Below are 19,051 nucleotides of genomic sequence, written 5' to 3'. Positions count from 1 at the left end.
GATCAGGACCCTCAGATATCAGGGTGTTCAGGGATCAGGACCCCTGGATATCAGAAAGCTCAGGCCCTGGTGTGATGCCCACATTCCCCAACACCCCAATCCCTCCAGGCAGCGACAGCACCCGCGGGAACCTGGCACGGCTGCAGCAGGACAGAACCCCAAAGAGGCCCCAAAACAGAACCAACCCCCGGGCCCAGGGACTTTGGAACAGCAGGAAAACCCAGCTTGGTGCAGGAGCCTTCCCTGCACGCCCTGCTTTGCCACCTGCAGCCGGTGATCGCCGGCACAGCTCGGCACCCGGGGAAGGCTCCGGCGGCGCCAGGACACATCCGAGCAGAAATAGACCCGGAGCCGTCGGCCCCCTCCCCGTCCCTGCCGCCCCCTTTTTGCTATTATGTCTGAGAGGAGACGTCTCTCCTGGGTTTTTTCCCGCTGATTTAATCGCTTGGTGATGAGGGCTGCCTGGCTGGGATACAACTGCGCTCTGGGCATCGCCAAAAGAAATGGGGGATCTAAAAAGAGGAGGAAGCATCAGTAGCAGCGACGCTGATTGACAGCGAATGAAATGGAGCGGCCAAATTCCATTGGCGTGGTTTGAAATTCCCAGGACGCTGCGGAGAGCTGATGGCTCCTTTCCTAGGGTTTTGCCAGAGCTGGCATTTGCCTTTCATCCTCGTTTAACTCACTCTTTGGAGGCTGCCACGGGTTTGTGTGTGTGCCGCGTTGGGTTTTAATTGCACGCTTGGCCTCATGGAGGAGGTTTTTTGGTGTGCTGAGGTGTGCAAAGAGAGGAGGCTGAGCCTTTCCTCGGCCACAGCTCTGCCTTGTGGCCTCAAGCCCTTGGGAAAAGTGCAATTCCTCCCCTGGATGGAGGTGGTTACATGGTTTATAAAGGATTTTCCTGGAAAGACGGCGTCTGTTGGGGTTTAAACTCCGGGTGCCTGGGTGGAACATGGGTGGGATTGCTCAGGTAGGGACCCCACAGGGATCCCCCCCATCCACCTGCAGGTGTCCCTATCCCAAATACTGGATTTTGCTGGGAAAACCACGTGTGAGAAGGCTGCACTCACTGCAGGGGCCAGAGTGGCTTTGCTCATCTCTCCTCTGTCCCTGCAGCGACATCCCAACAAGAGAAGATCAAAAGGTAACAAAAGTCCACTTTGCCAAACATTCCTTCACTTTCCAAAGGGAAAGGTGCCAGACAGCAGCTCCCTCTCTGCCAGCAGCCTCTCGTGGACCAGCTCATCTCATGGATGCCCCATGGAAAAGGGAAAGGGAAAGGGAAAGGGAAAGGGAAAGGGAAAGGGAAAGGAAAAGGAAAAGGAAAAGGAAAAGGAAAAGGAAAAGGAAAAGGAAAAGGAAAAGGAAAAGGAAAAGGAAAAGGAAAAGGAAAAGGAAAAGGAAAAGGAAAAGGCCCAAGTGGCCACAGCCCAGCAGCCAAGCTGCTCCTGCCCCCAGCCACCAGGAGCCCTGATCTCCCTCATGGCCAGCTCTCCACCCAAATTCCCAGGCTTTTCACTCCAGCTGGAAGAAATCTGGCAAATCCCGAGGCTGCTGTGACCTGCCCCTCTGTGAGGAGGGAGAGCACCCGGGAGCAGCGAGGACAGGACGAGGTCCAGCAGCTGCCCCACAAACCAGGACAAAGTCCCAGCTCAGTCCTGACCCCAGGGCCCAGCACGTGCCCCCTGCTCCCATCCAGGATTATCCCTCCAAAACAGCCGGGTCCAGGCAGGAATTCAACAGTTTTAGTGGAGAAAACTCTGATTTTGCAAATCTGGTGGGTGCAAGACACTGCTCCCACCCCAGGGTAACCCTGGCTCTGTCACTGTCCTCCTCTGGGCTCTGAGTGACGGCGAAGGGGCTGGGTAGCATTTAAAGGAGTGCAGAATTTTTGGGGGGGTGCAGAATTTTGGGGGGCTGCAGCATCCTAAGGGATTGCAGCATTTGGGGGGCTGAAACATCTCAATGAGCTGCAGCATTTTGGGCTCTGCAGAATTTTTGAGGGGGCTCAGCATTTGGGGGGCTCAGCATTTGGGGGAGCTGCAGCATTTGGGGGGCTCAGCACTTTGGGGAGGTAGTTTAGCATTTTGTGGGGCTCAGTATTTTGGGGGTTCAGCATTTTTGGGCAGTGCAGCATTTTGGGGAGCTGCAGCATTTGGGGGGCTCAGCATTTGGGGGAGCTGCAGCATTTTGGGGCAGTGCAGCATTTCGGGACCCCAGAATTTTGGGGGGCTCAGCATTTTGGAAAGGGAGTGCAGCATTTTGGGGAGCTGCAGCATTTTGGGGACCCCAGTATTTTGGGAACTCAGCTTTTTGGGAGAATGCAGCATTTTGGGAGAGTGAAGCATTTTGGGGAGCTGCAGCATTTTGGATAACAGCATTTTGGGGACTCAGCATTTTGGGGGGCTCAGCATTTTGGGACCCCAGCATTTTGGGGGGCTCAGTATTTTGGGGCAGTGCAGCATTTTGGGGCAGTGCAGCATTTTGGGTAACTCAGCATTTTGGGGAACTCACCATTTTGGGGCAGTGCAGCATTTTGGGGGCCTCAGCAGCGCTGCTGCCTCCCCTCCTCTCCCCACTCACCAAATATTTGTTTAACGAGGGAATTCCCGTCCGTGCGGGAAGCGCGGCTGCCTCCAGCATTCCCAAACCCTGGCAAACCTCTGGAGAGAGAGAGACGGCCACGACCCCCCGGAGCCCCGGCCACAGGAGGTGACAATCCCTCGCACTTGCCCCGTGCCCCCCGGGCTGTGCCGGAGCGGGAGCAGCCGCCGGGCGGTGTCCCCCGTGTCCTCCCGGTGCCACCACACCGCGTCCCCCCTCGGCCACCCCGAGCGCCGCTTTGATCCGCGGCTTCATTCCTGCTTCCCATTAATTCCTGATCAGGCTCGGAACCTTCTCGCGGAGATGCGAGATCAAATGCGTAGTTAAGAGACAGTCGGGCCGAGGGGAACATGAAAGGGAGAAGTTTTGTTTCAGCGTTTTTTCATCCCGGCGAGGCGGCGCCGGGAAGCGGCGGAGTCGCGAGCCGAGAGCTCCCTCTGCTCCCAGAAAAATCCTTCCAGGATTCCGAGCGCTCCCAGCCGCCTTCCCCGGCCCTGCAAACTCGTCACACCCCCCAGGGGACAAGCGCAAGCTGCTGCACAGGGAAATGTTTGCTCCAGGGGATGAATTGTTGATTAAAAAGTGGCAGGGAAAGGATAAAATGGTCACAAACCCCGTGGCGCCCCAAAAATGCATCGGCTCCCACGGCAAGGGAGAGCCCAGGATGTAAAATATCCTCTATAAATCATCAATATCGGATTTATCGATTGATTAGACACAGCCCGAGGCAAATGGCAGCACTTGGGGCTCCCCAGGGATGGGGGGAAATGAGGGAATTTTTAATTCCACCGTTTGGGAAGGGGAAATAAATAAAATACCAGGCCAGCGAGGGGGATCTGGGGCAAAGAGGAGCTCAACACCCAAAATACAGGGGAAAATCAGGGTGCAGAAAACTATTTCAATTCCAATGAGAACGTATTTTATTAGAGGAAGCAGATTCATCTTTGATCCTGGATCCCAAGAAAAGCAATATCCAGGGCTGTGATATCCCATCTCGCGGGGAGAATGAGTTATTAAAGCACAAGATGAATGGCTTGCAGTGCAGCTAAGTGCTCCAGTTAAGAGAAAAATAGTTCTAAACTTACTCTTTGCCCCAAAACACATTCCTCCCCCTCATCCCCGGGCCTCGGCTCTCCCCTCGGGTGAAGCTCGCTCGTGTGCCTCATTTTTTTTCCTAGCTTATCAAAATTCCAGAGGGGAAATTTTAATAGAAGTAAAAATAAGGTGAATTTAGACGGGTGGTGATGCTTGGGTTTTTTGGGTTTTTTTTCCTTTCTCCTCCCCTTCCCCCAATCTTTTTAAGAAAAAAAAAAAAAAGAAAAAAAATACACATGAGGAATAAAAATAACCCGGATAAGTTCAGTTGTGGGGAAGGAGGGAGGATGTAAATGAAGGAGCATTCTCATGGAGAGCAGCGCTCCCGAGCAGGGCGCCTCGCCCCGCGCCTCGGCTCTGCATGAATAAATAGGGATAAAAATGTAACACAGGCAGCTCCCATCCCAGCACCTCGAGAGGGCTCCTCTCCTCGCGGGCTGGAGCAGCACAAGCCACCAGCACTCCCGGATTTTTGGTATTTAGGGAAAGAAGCAGTGAAATGGGGATTTTCGTGGGGTGCAGAGCTGCTTTGGAGCCCCTCCCGCAGGCATTAAGGCTGGTGACAGTGCAGATCCACTGGGGACAGTGGGAAATGAGGGATTTTTTTTCCCCAAATCCTTGGATCATTCAGGTTGGAAAAGAGCTCCAGGATCACCGAGTCCCAGCCGTGCCCATCCCCACTTTGTCACTGAGTGCCACGTCCAGGGGTTCCTTGGACACCCCCAGAGATGGGGACCCCAAACCTCCCCTTCCAAGGTTTAACAACCCTTTCCATGAGGAAATTCCTGCTACGTCCAACCTGAACCTGCCCTTGGGATGATCCCAGGAGCTCCAGGAGCTCAGGATCAGCCCACCTCCTCCACCAAACCATCGCTGACGTTTTCTCCTACTCCAACACTGAATCTCATCACAAAAATCCCTTTCCTCCCAAGATCCGAAGGAAACAGGGATGCTGGGAAGTCACCCAGTGACTCAATTCATTCCAAATCCGTGCTGAGAGGTGACACCAGCCCAGAGCACCCCAAAAACTCCTGGCGAGGCACCCGCAGCACATCCCAGCGGCCGCGTTTCCCACGGACTTTTCCCACTCCTTCCAACGCAGCCATCCCTGCTTTCCCCCTCCCCAGGCAGGATCTCCCGACCCCCCCCTCCCCCCCAGGCTGCCTGGCTCCCCGTTACACAACCCTGCTCGGGAGATCCTACGTGGGCAGCCGTGGGTTTTCCTGGGAATCGACAACAGCTCTCGCTGCAGCTCAGCAGAACATGAGCATCTTACATAAACAGCCCCGCCAGCTCCCCTGCGTGGGGGCTGCCCGCAGCCCCCCGGGCTGGGAGCCGCCTTTCCCCCCCCTCCCCATCCCCATTCCCACATTCCCATTCCCATCCTGCTGCTTTTATTTTTTTTTTCCTCTTTAAACCAACCCAAACCCTTGTGGGGGAAAAGGCAGCGCTCGAGCGAGAGAGAGAGAGAGAGAGAGAGAGAAATGACTCAAGTGTTTTGTAACTTGTCACATTCGGAGCTGCAATTTGGAGGCAGGAAGGAGGGATCCAAAATAGTCGCCCCAACCCCGGATTGTATAACCGAGATCTCCCCCCCCACAGCCCCTCCCCTCCTGCCGGGGAAAAAAAAAAAAAAGGAAAAAAAAAGGGAATTTCTGCTGGAGATGGCAGCTGGAAAAAGAAAAAGGCAGGCGAGCTCGGGGTTGTTACAGCGCAGGAAGGAGCCCCCAAATTGGGAAGAATTACTCATCCATGGAAAAAAGGCTCCTGTGCTGGCGGGGAGGCACCGGGGAAGATGCTGCAGGGGAGGAGGGAAGGCTCCCGGGAATGATGCTCCGAGCCCAGGGGTGAGGCTGAGCTCCCCGGGATGCTCCCTGCAGTGGGAGGTGATGCTTGGGAAGTGCAGCTGGAGCGGCAGAGCAGGACGGAGCAGGATTCCCTGCCAGCAAGGGACCTGGCAAGGGCTGCTGAAGGGCATCTGCTGCCAAAATCCGGGCTCGGAGCAGGCTCGAGGCATCCCAGATGCCAGAGAGATGCTCGGATAATCCCACGGGAGGGTGGCAGCAGGGTCAGGGTGTGTTTGCCAGGCAAACACCTCTCCCACACCGCGCTGCCCTCCACCCAGCACCTGGCAATTCCCAATTCCCAGATTTTTCAGCCGTGGATCCAGCAGCTTGTCACATCCCAGAGAAACCCAGGAGAGCCTGGCTGCTCTTGGAGCCCTCTGAAAATCAGGGAGAGCAACACCTGCCTGGAGTGGGGAGAGTGACGGAGCAAAGACCCCCCCAGCACACCCAGCCCAGTGTTCCAGAGGTCCTGGAGCCTTTCCCAGCCCAAAAAATGCCCAAGGCCAGAGCAGGGAAACTCCACGGAATCAGGAGGAGCTGGGGAGAAAGAGGAGGATGCCAGGAAGATGAGGAAGATGAAGGGGAGCCATACCCAGCTCCCCCGTAATGAAACACAATTCCAAACCTCCCAAATTCCATTTTCAAGCGCCAGGAGCATCGGGAGGAACCTGCCTGCTGCTATAAACCCTCCTGCCCACCCAAAACGCCATTAATTCCTTTTGAAGAAGCCCAGGCGGGTCTGGGGCATGTCAGGAGACACCACCAGGGTGACAGGTCCCCTTGGGGCTCATCGATCTGCCATCGACCACCCCGTGGGAGCTCGGGAACCCAGATGGGCTCCGGGCTCTGCGGGGGCAGCGCTTCCCAAGGGTCTCCTCAAAAATAAATCCTGGAGTTGGGGTGAGGGGAGGGATCTTTGCAGCTTTTTCTCCAGTGTCACCTTGGCTAAAGGCTCTGAAATTCCGAGTGCCCCACGACGCCCACGCTGGCACATCACAGGCTGGGGCATGCCGGGAAAATCCAAAGATGGGAAAAGGGGAAAGAAAAATTGTATTTTTTTTAACAGATTTATCTGTTTCTACAAGTCAGTTTAGCTCTGCAATTAATAAAATTCCTGTAAAATCTCTATTTTTTTATGCCAGACCCACCTGGCAGGTGCATCCCTGCAGTTTTGGGATTTGCAGGTGAAAATAAAGTGGATCTAAAACGCTTGCCCATGCAATAAACTGAGACAAAAAGCACAATTCCCAACAAATTCCCAACCAGAGCACGACCAGAGCTTCCCCAGGATATTCCAGTGGAATCCTGGGCCGCCCCTGGCACATCCCATCCCCTCAGACACACCAGCACCAATTCCCACTGGTTAATTCCATACCAAACATACATCTGTGGGAGCCACACAATTATCTCCGGGAGCCAAGCGTTGATGGATGGAAGTTTTAATTACCAAACCTTCTCATCCTCCCCCATGCACAAAAAGTGCATTTTCTGGCATGTTTATTTAATAATAAAACATGGCCAAATTCCACATTGGGGGAACACGTGCGCGGGGCACGGGGAGGACGAGACGAGCTGAAATCTGGTTTGTCACCAGAGCTGGAAATTTTAAGTTCCTTTGATCTCTCTGCCTCCAAAGCTGCTGGGGAAGGAGAGAGGAGAGAGCAGCACACGGAGAACGTTATCCCAGGGTGTGGAGGGGTTCAGGGATGGATCCCAGCTCCTGCCTCCGCACGTGCCAGGGCCGTGGAGACTGACAGCTCCACTCCCGCACACGTCCCCATCCCTCCATGTCCCCTTAATTGCCATGGACAGGGCTAAAGGGTGGCCCTGTCACCCATCAGTATCATTTAAGGCTTGGGAAGAGCCCAATTCCCGTCGGGAACGCCCGGTGGAGCTCCGTGCTCATATCACTCCTCATTTCACTCCGTCCCTCACACCGGGGTCTGCTGGGCGCGTCCCCCGCGGAAGGAGCCGGCTGCTGCCAGGGCTCGGGAGCCACCCTCTGCCCCAAAACCTGCCTGGCACCCGGCAGCAGCGGCTGCTCCAGCCTGTTGGAGCCCGCTGGGATCGAGGTTACTCATTCCCAGCGTAAAGACGTGCGGAGGTTGAGGTCCCCCCCCCTCCCCTTCCTTCCTTCCTTTCGCGAGTAAATCCTCCAGCAGGAATTTTCCCCCCTTCCTTGGAAATTCACAGCCAACCTGCTAATGAGTCTTTGTGAAACTTGTGCCTTCTTACCTCTAATTTTACAGCCTGTTCGGATTTGAGCTCTGTGGACAGCCTCACATTTGGTTGGGAATTATAGGCTGAGTGGCTGTTCTCTCCTATTATTGTGCTGTCAATCTCCTATTAGCACATTATAATATGCTACACTGAATGCATCTGTTCTGTAGATCACAAGTCCTAATTGTCATTTGTTGAATCACTTTGTCTTATATGATTGTTAAGCAATTATTTCACCCAAAGCAGCTTAAACTTTGATTACTGTATAGTGTTTACAGGGATCAAAGGGAAAAATCAGCGGCGCCTTCAAACATTTTCTTTGCTGGGGAAAACGAGGAGTGAGCGGGGGATGCCGAGGCACGGGGATGACCCGGAGGTGCTTCCCGGCCTCCTGCCTTCGGGGGCACGATCTTTGGATGTTTGTCCAGGGTGGTTAAAGGTCCAGAGAACGGGGAGGTCAGGAGAAGGATGTGAAGTGACATTCCTGCCAGGATTGCTCATGGAACGAGGCTCTCCTGGCTGGTGGCACCAGCTGCCCGCCCGTCCCCTCCGGTGGGACCAGGAGAACACCCCCTGTGATGTTGGTGAACCACTCCAAGGAGAAAAAACCCTCCTGCTCCCCAAAAGGATGGGAACTGGAGCAGTGCTTGGCTCGGAGGGGTCACATCCCGGATGAATCCCCCGTGGAAGCGGCGGCAGGGGGTCAGCAGAGGACAGGGCTGAGGCAGCACGCAGAGCCCTCGGCACACACATTCATTTCAGCTTTGCCACCCCGCTCCAAAGCCCTCAAAGAGGCCCTCTGGAAGCTCAGATCCCTCACACCATTCCCCCTGTGAAGTCCGGGGTGCTGGAATGCCACTGGAGCGATCCCAGGGCATGGGAACCCAAGCCAGCAGGGAGGGGCTCATCACCGGGGGCTTGGGCTAACCCCGGGAATCTCGGCTGCCAGCAGCAGGAAGGAATGTGGGGCCATTGTTTCTGAGGAGCCCAGACAGGATGGAGAGAGGGAGAAAACCACGCTGGTGGCTCCTCAGCTCCAGACGGCTCCATGAGCCAGCAGGGATACACAAACTGTCAGAAATCTTCTGCTTCCAACCATCCTCTCCAGCAAGGCGTGCATGGAACCTGAGTGCCACAAAAAGGTCCCTCCCCAGCCAGCTGCACGTCCCCTCCTGCCACCCCTGCAGCGCAGCCCGCGAGGAGATGGAACAAAGCTGCCCTTGCCTTTGTTAAAACAAATGGATTTCCCCACACAAACGAGTGCCCAAATAATGGGAACACAAAACTCGTTATGAGTCAGGCTTGGCCCAAGCCAGGCCTGTCCCCAGCCAGGCCACCAAGTGCTTCACAGAAGGGGGAGAATGGGAAAAAGAACCAGAGTGGATTTTCTGTGGGTCCTTGGGACAAACTCCTCCTGCTGCTCTTCCCTCCCCGGGCTCCCATTCCCAAGGGCACAGCTCCAATTCCCAGGACATCTCCAGCCCCACCCCGGGGTGCTGCTCACAGCTTGAGGCACAACAAGCTCAAAGCCAGCCCTGAGGGTGCCATCCCATGGGTCACACAGCTGGGGGGGCTTCTCCAGCTGCCTCCCCAGCCCCAGCTCATCCCAGCTTGGAAATGCCTTTATCCCAGAGAGCTGAGGAGCAGCAGGAAGGAGCTGAGCTCAGGGATGTGCAAACTGGCTGCTTGCAAAAACAAGTTTTAAAAAGTTGAGTTTGGGGTAGAAACCTTGAGAAAAACACTTTATTTCTAGATTTTGTTGTGAAAAAAAAAAAAATCCAATCCCTTCCTGTATCCTAAAAAAAGTGATGGCACGGCCTAAAGAAGCCTCTAAGGAAGTTGTCAAACCTTGGGATGAAAACAAATCTGGAGGAGCAGGTACAAGGTAGCAGCTCCAGCACAGGTAAATTGCTTTTTAACAAGGAGACAAGGCCCATCCCTGGCATCTGCCGTATGTTTTTATAAAGCCCAGAAATATGTTTTTCAAAGGCCAGTAAATAAAGTTCCTATCGATTTGATCTCCAGTGTAATCTGTTTTTCTGTCTGCCACCACGAGTGGTAATAAAAGGGAATCAGGGGACGCAGCTTTGGGTTAATGCAGCGATCCATCACCGTCGGGGGCTTTGCCACGCTGCACAATCCAGAAACTGCCCCAAATTGGTGCAAGGACCAATTTTCTTTTCCAATTTATTTTTGCTTGAGCCAAGCAATATCGAGGCAGGACAAGGAGGACGCGTTTCCCGTCCTTCCAGATGTTCTCCTGCTTCCCTGGGCTGGGAAAGGGCCCCCAGCAGCTCCTGAGCTTGGGATTTTGGGAAGGTGCTCTGGGTGCTTGGGGGTTTGGTGGTTTGGGGTCAGGTCTGTGCAGTGGGACCCAGAGGGGGATTGGGATGTGCTCAGGGGAGTTTTGCAGTGAGGACTGGGCATTCCAGGGCTGATCTCCTATGGATTCAGCATCCTCAACATCCCAGGGCTGATCTCCCCTGGATTGAACACCCTGAACATTCCAAGGCTGATCTCCCCTGCATTGAATGTCCTGAACATCCCAGGGCTGCTCTCCCATGGATTGAACATCCCAAACATGCCAGGGCTGATCTCCCTTAGATTCAGCATCCTGAACATCCCAGGGCTGCATTTCCCATGGTCTGAACATCCCAGGGCTGATCTCCCATGGATTCAGGATCCTGAACATCCCAGGGCTAATCTCCCATGGATGGAGCATCTCAAACATGCCAGGGCTGATCTCCCATTAATTGAACATCCCAAACATCCCAGGGCTGCATTTCCCATGGTCTGAACATCTCAGGGCTGATTTCCCATGGATTGAACACCCTGAACATCCCAGGATTGATCTCCCATGGATTGAACATCCTGAACCTCCCAGGGCTGATCTCCCATGGACTAAACACCCTGCACATCCCAGGGCTGCATTTCCCATGGATTGAACACCTTGAACATCCCAGGGCTGATCTCCCTTAGACTCAGCATCCTGAACATCCCAGAACTGCATTTTCCATGGACTGAACATCCCAAACATGCCAGGGCTGATCTCCCATTAATTGAACACCCTGAACATCCCAGGGCTGCTCTCCCATGGACTGAACATCCCAAACATGCCAGGGCTGATCTCCCCTGGATTGAACACCCTGAACATCCCAGGGCTGCTCTCCCATGGACTGAACATCCCAAACATGCCAGGGCTGATCTCCCATGGATTGAACACCCTGAACATCCCAGGGCTGCTCTCCCATGGACTGAACATCCCAAACATGCCAGGGCTGATCTCCCATTAATTGAATATCCAGAACATCCCAGGGCTGCTCTCCCATGGGTTGAACATCCCAGGGCTGATCTCCTGAGAGATATTCCCAGATCTTTGCCCACCAGGACAGGTTTTCCAGGGTATCCATACATCCAGAAGCTCTCTCCTGTCCCTGACTCCCTTCCCTGAGCCCATTGCTCACTGACATGCCCCCCACACACAACAGGTGCCCTCATGGCACTAAAAATTGCCCCCAAATGGTTTTTTTGGGCAGTAAATTGATGTTTGATAAAGCTAGGTTTGACAGCTCAGTGTTTAAACCTGACAAAATATTCAAATCCACCCTAAAATGATGCATTAAAGTCCCCCAGGTCGGATTTTGCTGCCGTCAGAGCTCAGCTTTGCAAGATGCCACCCCACTTCCAGCTCCTCACCTCAAACCATCGATGTTCCCTTCCCTGAGGAGCTGCAGGAACAAAGGTGGGCACAAAGGTGACCCCAAACCCATCCCAAATATCTGGGACGAGATTGGGAAACCTCCCATTCCTCCCCCTTCAGAAAACTGATAAATATTTCTAGAGAGAAAAACAAACACTCCGCATTTGGCTTTTTTGGTGGTTGTTTTTCTTGAAGAGACAAAGTGTTCCACAGAGAGCCGACACTTCCTACACAAGTTTGCATCCTCAAACCCCGAGATTTTCTGCCACGGATTTGGATGGGAAAAGCATCTCCAGCCCTTCAGCCAGCCCTCCCCACCCCATCCAGGATCACCGAGTTGGAGCATCCCACCGGAGCACCGCAGGGAGATGGAGATCTCCTCGCTTCGCCAAATTTTCCCTCTCTCATTTGGGAATAAATTAGGAATAATCAAATGTCCTGTGTTTAGAAATACCCACAAAAACCATAAAAACAACTCTCATGCCACAGCTCTTGTTCCCACTCAATTTAGGGTGAGCTTAGGAGGGAAAAGAATTATCCCAAAGCATCCTTAGAGGTGCAGGAGTAAGAAAATTGTATAAAAAAGCCAAAACACTGAGGAGAGCCAGGGGGTTTAAGGGTTTAAGGCCAGGCAGAACGAACTCTGGAGCTGCAGCTGGATCATCCCCAGAGCTGGGGAGGCATTTTTGGGGAAGGCCAGAGGAGAAAGCCACCCCAAAGCCCGGCAAGCAGCGGGGCCCCGTGTCCTCAGATGCTGCCTCAGCGCAAGATGTGCCGAGATGTCTCGGAAGGAAACGGTGCCAGATCCTCAGCGGAGCCGCTCCCGGTGCCAGCGGGAGCCGCCGCCCGTGCCAGGGGCTCCCTGGGGACCTGCCACCCCCGAGGCACAGCTGGAATTCCATCCCAAAATAAACAGGTGCCACCCCCAAGCTCCCGGCTCAGCCTTGCCTGCTTTTTGTGGATTCTGGGACGCTCAGCCCTCATCCCCCACTGGCACAGCCTGGCAGGGTCTGGCTCTGCTCCCCAAAATCCTTCCCACGGCCGCCGGCAGCAGCGCTCCATCCCCGGAGAGTCCCCTCCCTTCTCCCGGCCCTGCTTTGCTTTCCAGGACTAAAATTCAAGGAAAAACAACTGCCCACATCCATGCCTGGGAAACTTCTAACTCCTGGAAAGCCGGGGATGGCTCTGCGGGCAGCAGCCTCTGCCAGGAAGGAGGATTCTGGGGTTTTTTTGGAGAGTCAGACATCTTTAGGGAAAAGTTCTCCTTCTAACCATGTGATCCGCAGGGGGAAGAGACTTCCCAGATGGGGGGAAGAGCCGGAAAAACGGATTGTTCACGCTCCGAGGGAACGCCAGCAGAGCTGACTTCTCCCTGAGCAGCTCCCAGGGCTGGAGCTGCCCATGGGAATGACAGAAATTCTTGGGATAGGGCGGGTTTGGGGTGCCAGCGAGGATTCCACCGGGATTTGGGATCGCTACGAGACCGTGCCGCATCCTGGGAGAGATTTGGGATCACAGCACGGCACGGCGCGGGGTGTCCCCTAAAACACCTCAGTGCCACCCCATTTATTGTCCCCTCCCCGTGCCCGCGGCACGCTCAGCACAGATCCCACTTCTCCCAGTTCATCCCAGTTCTCCCAGTTCCTCCCAGTTCATCCCAGTTCCTCCCAGTCCGGGCGGCGCTGGAGCTCGGGCAGTTCAATGCTGCCACCTGGTGGTGGCGAGAGGGAACAGCAGCACCGGGATTCCCCCCCACCCCAATCCCAAATTCCATCGCGGATCCCAAATCCCACCCCCGTCCCAAATTCCATCGCGGATCCCAAATCCCACCCCCGTCCCAAATTCCATCGCGGATCCCAAATCCCACCCCCGTCCCAAATTCCATCGCGGATCCCAAATCCCACCCCAATCCCAAATTCCATCGCAAATCCCAAATCCCACCCCAATCCCAAATTCCATCGCAAATCCCAAATCCCACCCCGATCCCAAATCCCATCGCAAATCCCAAATCCCATTGCCGATCCTAAACTCAATGTCAAATCCCAAATCTCACCCGCCATCCCAAATCCCATCGCCGATCCTAAATCCCATCACAAATCCCACACGGATCCCCAATCCTATCGCCGATCCCAAATCCCACCCCGATCCCAAATCCCATCGCAAATCCCACCCAGATCCCAAATTCCATAGCTGATCCCAAATCCCACCCCAAGACCAGGAGAATTTTGAAAAGTTGACTAAAAAAATTGTAAAAAAAATAAAATCCGCGGTGGGAAATTTTAGATTGAATTTTTTGGGGTTTTTTTGGGGTTTTTTTGGCTGAAACGTGGCAAAACAACGAAACCGCCGCAATGGAGTGAAAAAAATTCCAGTGGTCAGAATACACCAAAAAATTAAATGGTCAAAGTAGAGGAAACAAAATTGAAATGGCCAAAATGTAGCAAAAATTATAAATATTCAGTGGCCACAACGTAGATGTAAAATTAATTAAACTTTTCTCAGCTTCTGGCCACTTAATTCCCATTTTTCCTACATTGTGGCCATTTAATTCTCTTTTAAAAACAGCCTTGTGGAGCACAAAATTAAATCATTTGGAGGCCACAAACAGCAAAAAATTAAATTACTGAGTGGCAGAAAAAAATAACTTAATTGCTTTGCTATGCTCTGGCCACTTAAATGGTCACAGTATATTAAAATTTAATTAATTGTTTTAAAAATGAAGGTAGGGGAAATCATAAATTACTGCATTTCTAGGGGAAATAATGGTTACAATTCAGCAAATATTCTAAATTGAAAGGTGGGGATGTGGTGAAAATAACTCATTAAATGGCTACAACGTGGCTGGAATAGCTGTAAAAGGGGGACCATGTAGGAAAAGAAAATATTTAGTAAATGGCCAATGGAAAAAATATAAAATTAAAAAAAAAATATATATATAAAAATATTTAAAAGTGTGAAATACAGAAATATAATGAAATAGAAATGAAATAGAAAAAAATAGGGAAAAAAAGGAAAAAAACAGAAAAAATAGAGAAAATAGAGAAAATAGAAATAATAGAAAAAATAGAAAAAATAGAAAAAAATAGAAAAAAATAGAAAAAAATAGAAAAAAATAGAGCAAATAGAAAAAATAGAAATAAAATAGAAATAAAATAGAAACAAAATAGAAACAAAATAGAAATGAAATAGAAACGAAATAGAAATAAAATAGAAACAAAATAAAGTATAAAATAAAGTATAAAATAAAGTATAAAACAGAAATAAAAACAAGTATAAAATAGAAATAAAATCAAGTCTAAAAATACTAAAGTATAATATGAACTATAAATATAAATATAAAAAAATAAAAGTGGTTTCAGTGTAGTAAAAAAAAGTCGGAATGTGAGAAAAGGTGATTTAATGGCCACAGCATAGGAAAAAAATTAAAAATAAATGACCAAAAAAACCCACAAAAAACCCCAATTCCATTTATCCACAGCTCAGCCTCCAACCAAAGCCCTGAATCAACGAGGAAAAGTGGGAAAAAGCTCCCCAAGTTCTCCTGAGCCCGGGAAAAGCCGGACTGGGGCCTCACCTTCTTGGCCCAGGGGTAGCGGACGCGGGGCTTGGCCCACTCCTGGCTGAGCTTCTCGCGGTAGCCGTGGCACTTGGGGATGTAGGAGCAGCTCACATCGCCCACCTCGGGGTAGATGACTTCCAAATCCCCCCTGGAGAAAGGCACAGCGAGGAAAATGAGGCCTCAGGTGGGGGTGGGTGCCAGGGGGGCTCGGGAATGCTGGCAGGGGGAAAGGGTGGGAGAATGGGAATTAGCATAAATTATCAGAAATTATTATAATTACAGATTCCTTCCCTAAATCTGCCAAAGGACATTGGAATTCCCGTGCTCCTTGTGTGATCTTCAGCAGATTTTGGGAAGGAATTCCTCCCTGGGAGGGTGGGGAGGGGCTGGGATGGAATTCCATGAGGAGCTGTGGCTGCCTCACCCCGGGAAGTGCCCAGGGCCAGCTTGGATCGGCCTGGGACAGCGGGAGGGGTTGGGGTTGGAGCTGGGGCTGGATGGGTTTTAGGGATAGCTGGGGTTGGATCTGGATGGGTTTTAGGGATAGCTGGGGTTGGATCTGGATGGGTTTTAGGGATAGTTGGGGTTGGAGCTGGGGCTGGATGGGTTTTAGGGATAGTTGGGTTGGAGCTGGATGGGTTTTAGGGATAGCTGGGTTAGAGCTGGATGGGTTTTAGGGATAGTTGGAGCTGAAGCTGGATGGGTTTTAGGGATAGTTGGGGTTGGAGCTGGATGGGTTTTAGGGATAGTTGGGGCTGGAGCTGGATGGGTTTTAGGGATAGCTGGGTTGGGGCTGGATGGGTTTTAGGGATAGCTGGGTTGGATCTGGATGGGTTTTAGGGATAGTTGGGTTAGAGCTGGATGGGTTTTAGGGATAGTTGGAGCTGGATGGGTTTTAGGGATAGCTGGAGCTGGATGGGTTTTAGGGATAGTTGGAGCTGGATGGGTTTTAGGGATAGTTGGAGCTGGAGCTGGATGGGTTTTAGGGATAGCTGGGGCTGGAGCTGGATGGGTTTTAGGGATACCTGGGGCTGGAGCTGGATGGGTTTTAGGGATAGTTGGGTTGGAGCTGGATGGGTTTTAGGGATGGGTTGGGGCTGGATGGGTTTTGGGGATAGTTGGGTTGGAGCTGGATGGGTTTTAGGGATAGCTGGGTTAGAGCTGGATGGGTTTTAGGGATGGGTTGGGGCTGGATGGGTTTTAGGGATAGTTGGGTTGGAGCTGGATGGGTTTTAGGGATAGTTGGAGCTGGATGGGTTTTAGGGATAGCTGGGGCTGGAGCTGGATGGGTTTTAGGGATAGCTGGGTTGGGGCTGGATGGGTTTTAGGGATAGTTGGGGTTGGAGCTGGATGGGTTTTAGGGATAGTTGGGTTGGAGCTGGATGGGTTTTAGGGATAGCTGGGTTGGAGCTGGATGGGTTTTAGGGCCCCTTCCCACCCAAACCCCTCCAGCATTCCATGGCAAAGCAGCGTCCTCCTCCTCCTCCTCCCTCTGAAGCTTTCCATGGAAAGCTCCTGGCACCCCTGGCACTGCCAAAGTCATTCCCAAGGCTCTGCAGGGCAGGCTGGGGAATGACTCCAGAGAGCGCCAGACCCGGGGAAAAGGAGGGAAACAGCCGGAACTGACAGGCAAGGGGACACTGGAACTGAGCGGGAGGTGACACCGAGGGAATGGCCAGGCCGGGTGGGGGACAGGGGCCAGGCCGGGCAGGGGACAGGGGCCATGCCGGGCAGGAGATGACACAAAGTGAATGGCCAAACTGCGCAGGTGACAGAAGCCAAGCTGGGGAGGTGACAGAGGCCAGGCTGGGGAGGGGACAGGCAGGAGACAGAGGCCAGGCTGGGCAGGGGACAGAGGCCAGGCCTGGCAGGGGACAGGCTGGGTGGGAGGTGACACAAAGGGAATGGCAGGGGACAGGCAGGTGACAGAGGCCAGGCCAGGCAGGAGGTGACACAAAGGTAATGGCAGTGCCAGGCAGGGGACAGAGGCCAGGCTGGGGAGGTGACAGGGGCCAGGCTGGGGAGGGGATGACACAAAGTGAATGGCCAAACTGGGCAGGTGACAGAAGCCAGGCTGGGGAGGGGACAGAGGCCAGGCCGGGCAGGGGACAGGCAGGGGACAGAGGCCAGGCCGGGCAGGGGACAGGCAGGGGACAGAGGCCAGGCGGGGCAGGGGACAGGCAGGGGACAGAGGTCCCAGAGCAGGGCTCACCTGCAGAACTCGTGGTCGCTCTCGCTGAGGGTCTGGAAGATGCAGGTGCGGGAGCCCTCGCTGGCGCGGGCGCCCGGCAGGAGCAGGGTGAGCGCCACCAGCGCGGCCACCAGCAGCTTCATCCTGCCCTGGGGACACGGGGACAGCCAGGCTCAGCCCCAGGCAGCCAGCACCCCCAGCCCAAAGCAGCCCTGCTCTGTGGGGTCAGCTTCTCTTTTGGTTTGGAGAGGGGGTCACTGAGAGGCACTCTAAAAACTTCAATTCTGTTTTTAGTCTCGTGTGAAGGGTGAGACAATACAGATATGATTCAATTTATACAGATATTTTATTTTTATACATTATGTACTCATGCATATTATATATAATTTGTATAAATATATAATAGAAATAATATATGTATTATATGTATATATACATATATTATATATATAAAGTATGTATTATATATATCTTATATATAATAAGATATATTATATTCAATTGTTGTAATTCATACCATCACAGAACCCAACTATTTTTTAATTACAATAATATAATTATATTATTATAGAATAGTATATAAGTATATGTTATATATTATATATATATTATATATAATATATATAATATATTATATATATAATTATATTATATGCACTCATATAGAAGTATCTATAATATACAATAAGTATAATATACAATGTATTGTATAATACATACATTATATATATATAGCATGTATAATACATATCTATACAAGATATTAATTATAAAATACATATATTACAATACATTTTTTGGCCTATCAGCTTTTGCCATGCCATACTGTAAATGCTTTAAAGTTCATTATCTAGATTTACTCCTCGTGGGTTTTACTATAACTCATCTTTCACAGTTCTATTTCTCTAAAGTATTTTGTTTTATTTGTGAGGCTCTCCTTTGAAACTTGTTCCTAGTTTTATTTCTCAACAAAGTCTGTCCTATATTTTGGTATTTCAAAGTTTCTCATCTCGAGGCTTGCAAACTGTGAAAAGTGCAGGTTAAATACCTCTAGGCAGATATTTACTGTCTGTAGTGTGTTCTGTTGATTAGTGGTGCTGTATTAATATTTTAATAGGATGGTAAAGGTAGTTTTGGAGTTAAAATGGAACTTTTGGAGTTAAAATAGGAACTATGGGTGTGGGATATTTTTTTAAAGAAAGGAATGGGGTCCTTGCACCAGACAGCAGCTACAGGACACTGAAATCTTTCAGAGAAAGAGAATTTCTTGCTCCATTATCAGAAGAAACGAACTTCTGCCCACCTCACTCACGTTTGGTTCAGAGGCAGAAGCTGACCCTGCCCAGACAGAATCCTGTGTGTGAATGGAATTGATGCCCCATGGATGGGGTGTGTGAATGTGCAACAGGCTGTTGCTTTAAGGGTTAATCCTCTGTTAACGTGGGGCCTTTTTTGGGCTTATTTTGCTCAGAAAGAGGTACCCAGACTGTCCATAACTCTTTGTTTTTATTGTCTCGTATTGCCCTAATCTCAATTGTTCAAATTATTATTACTCTAATTATATTACTATTTTTGTAACCATTTTATTACTATTAAACTTTTAAAAATTCTAAACCCAAGTGATTGGCGTTTTTCACACGAGCAGATGCAAAGCTCTCAGTGTCCCCATCTCCGAGTCAAAAAAGAACCGAATCCGACACTCGTCCGTCGCTCCTCCTGCGGCTCCACAACTTCGATCCCATTTATTCCAGACCGGAGCGGTTTCCTGCCCTCCTTTCCCAGGAAATCCCGAGCTCGGAGGAGCCTTTCCCACAAGGCTGGTGCTCCTTCCCCTC

General features: G+C 51.5%; 1 protein-coding gene across 1 annotated transcript in view; it reads right to left on the bottom strand.

Moving 5' to 3' along the window:
• The window catches only part of PEBP4 (phosphatidylethanolamine binding protein 4), a 78,621-nt gene that overhangs the window by 58,962 nt on the left and 608 nt on the right, over positions 1 to 19,051 (bottom strand). The window contains exons 2-3 of the mRNA XM_059870659.1: positions 17,238 to 17,365; positions 15,041 to 15,173 (exon numbers count right to left, since the gene is read on the bottom strand). Coding sequence (XP_059726642.1) covers positions 15,041 to 15,173; positions 17,238 to 17,359 — 255 coding nt within the window. The 5' untranslated portion in view covers positions 17,360 to 17,365. The remainder of the gene's footprint in view (positions 1 to 15,040; positions 15,174 to 17,237; positions 17,366 to 19,051) is intronic.

Source organism: Haemorhous mexicanus, chromosome 30 (genome assembly GCF_027477595.1).
Source record: "Haemorhous mexicanus isolate bHaeMex1 chromosome 30, bHaeMex1.pri, whole genome shotgun sequence".
In the NCBI taxonomy this organism is placed as follows: Eukaryota; Metazoa; Chordata; class Aves; order Passeriformes; family Fringillidae; genus Haemorhous; species Haemorhous mexicanus.
This window is presented reverse-complemented; position numbering and strand designations above follow the sequence as displayed.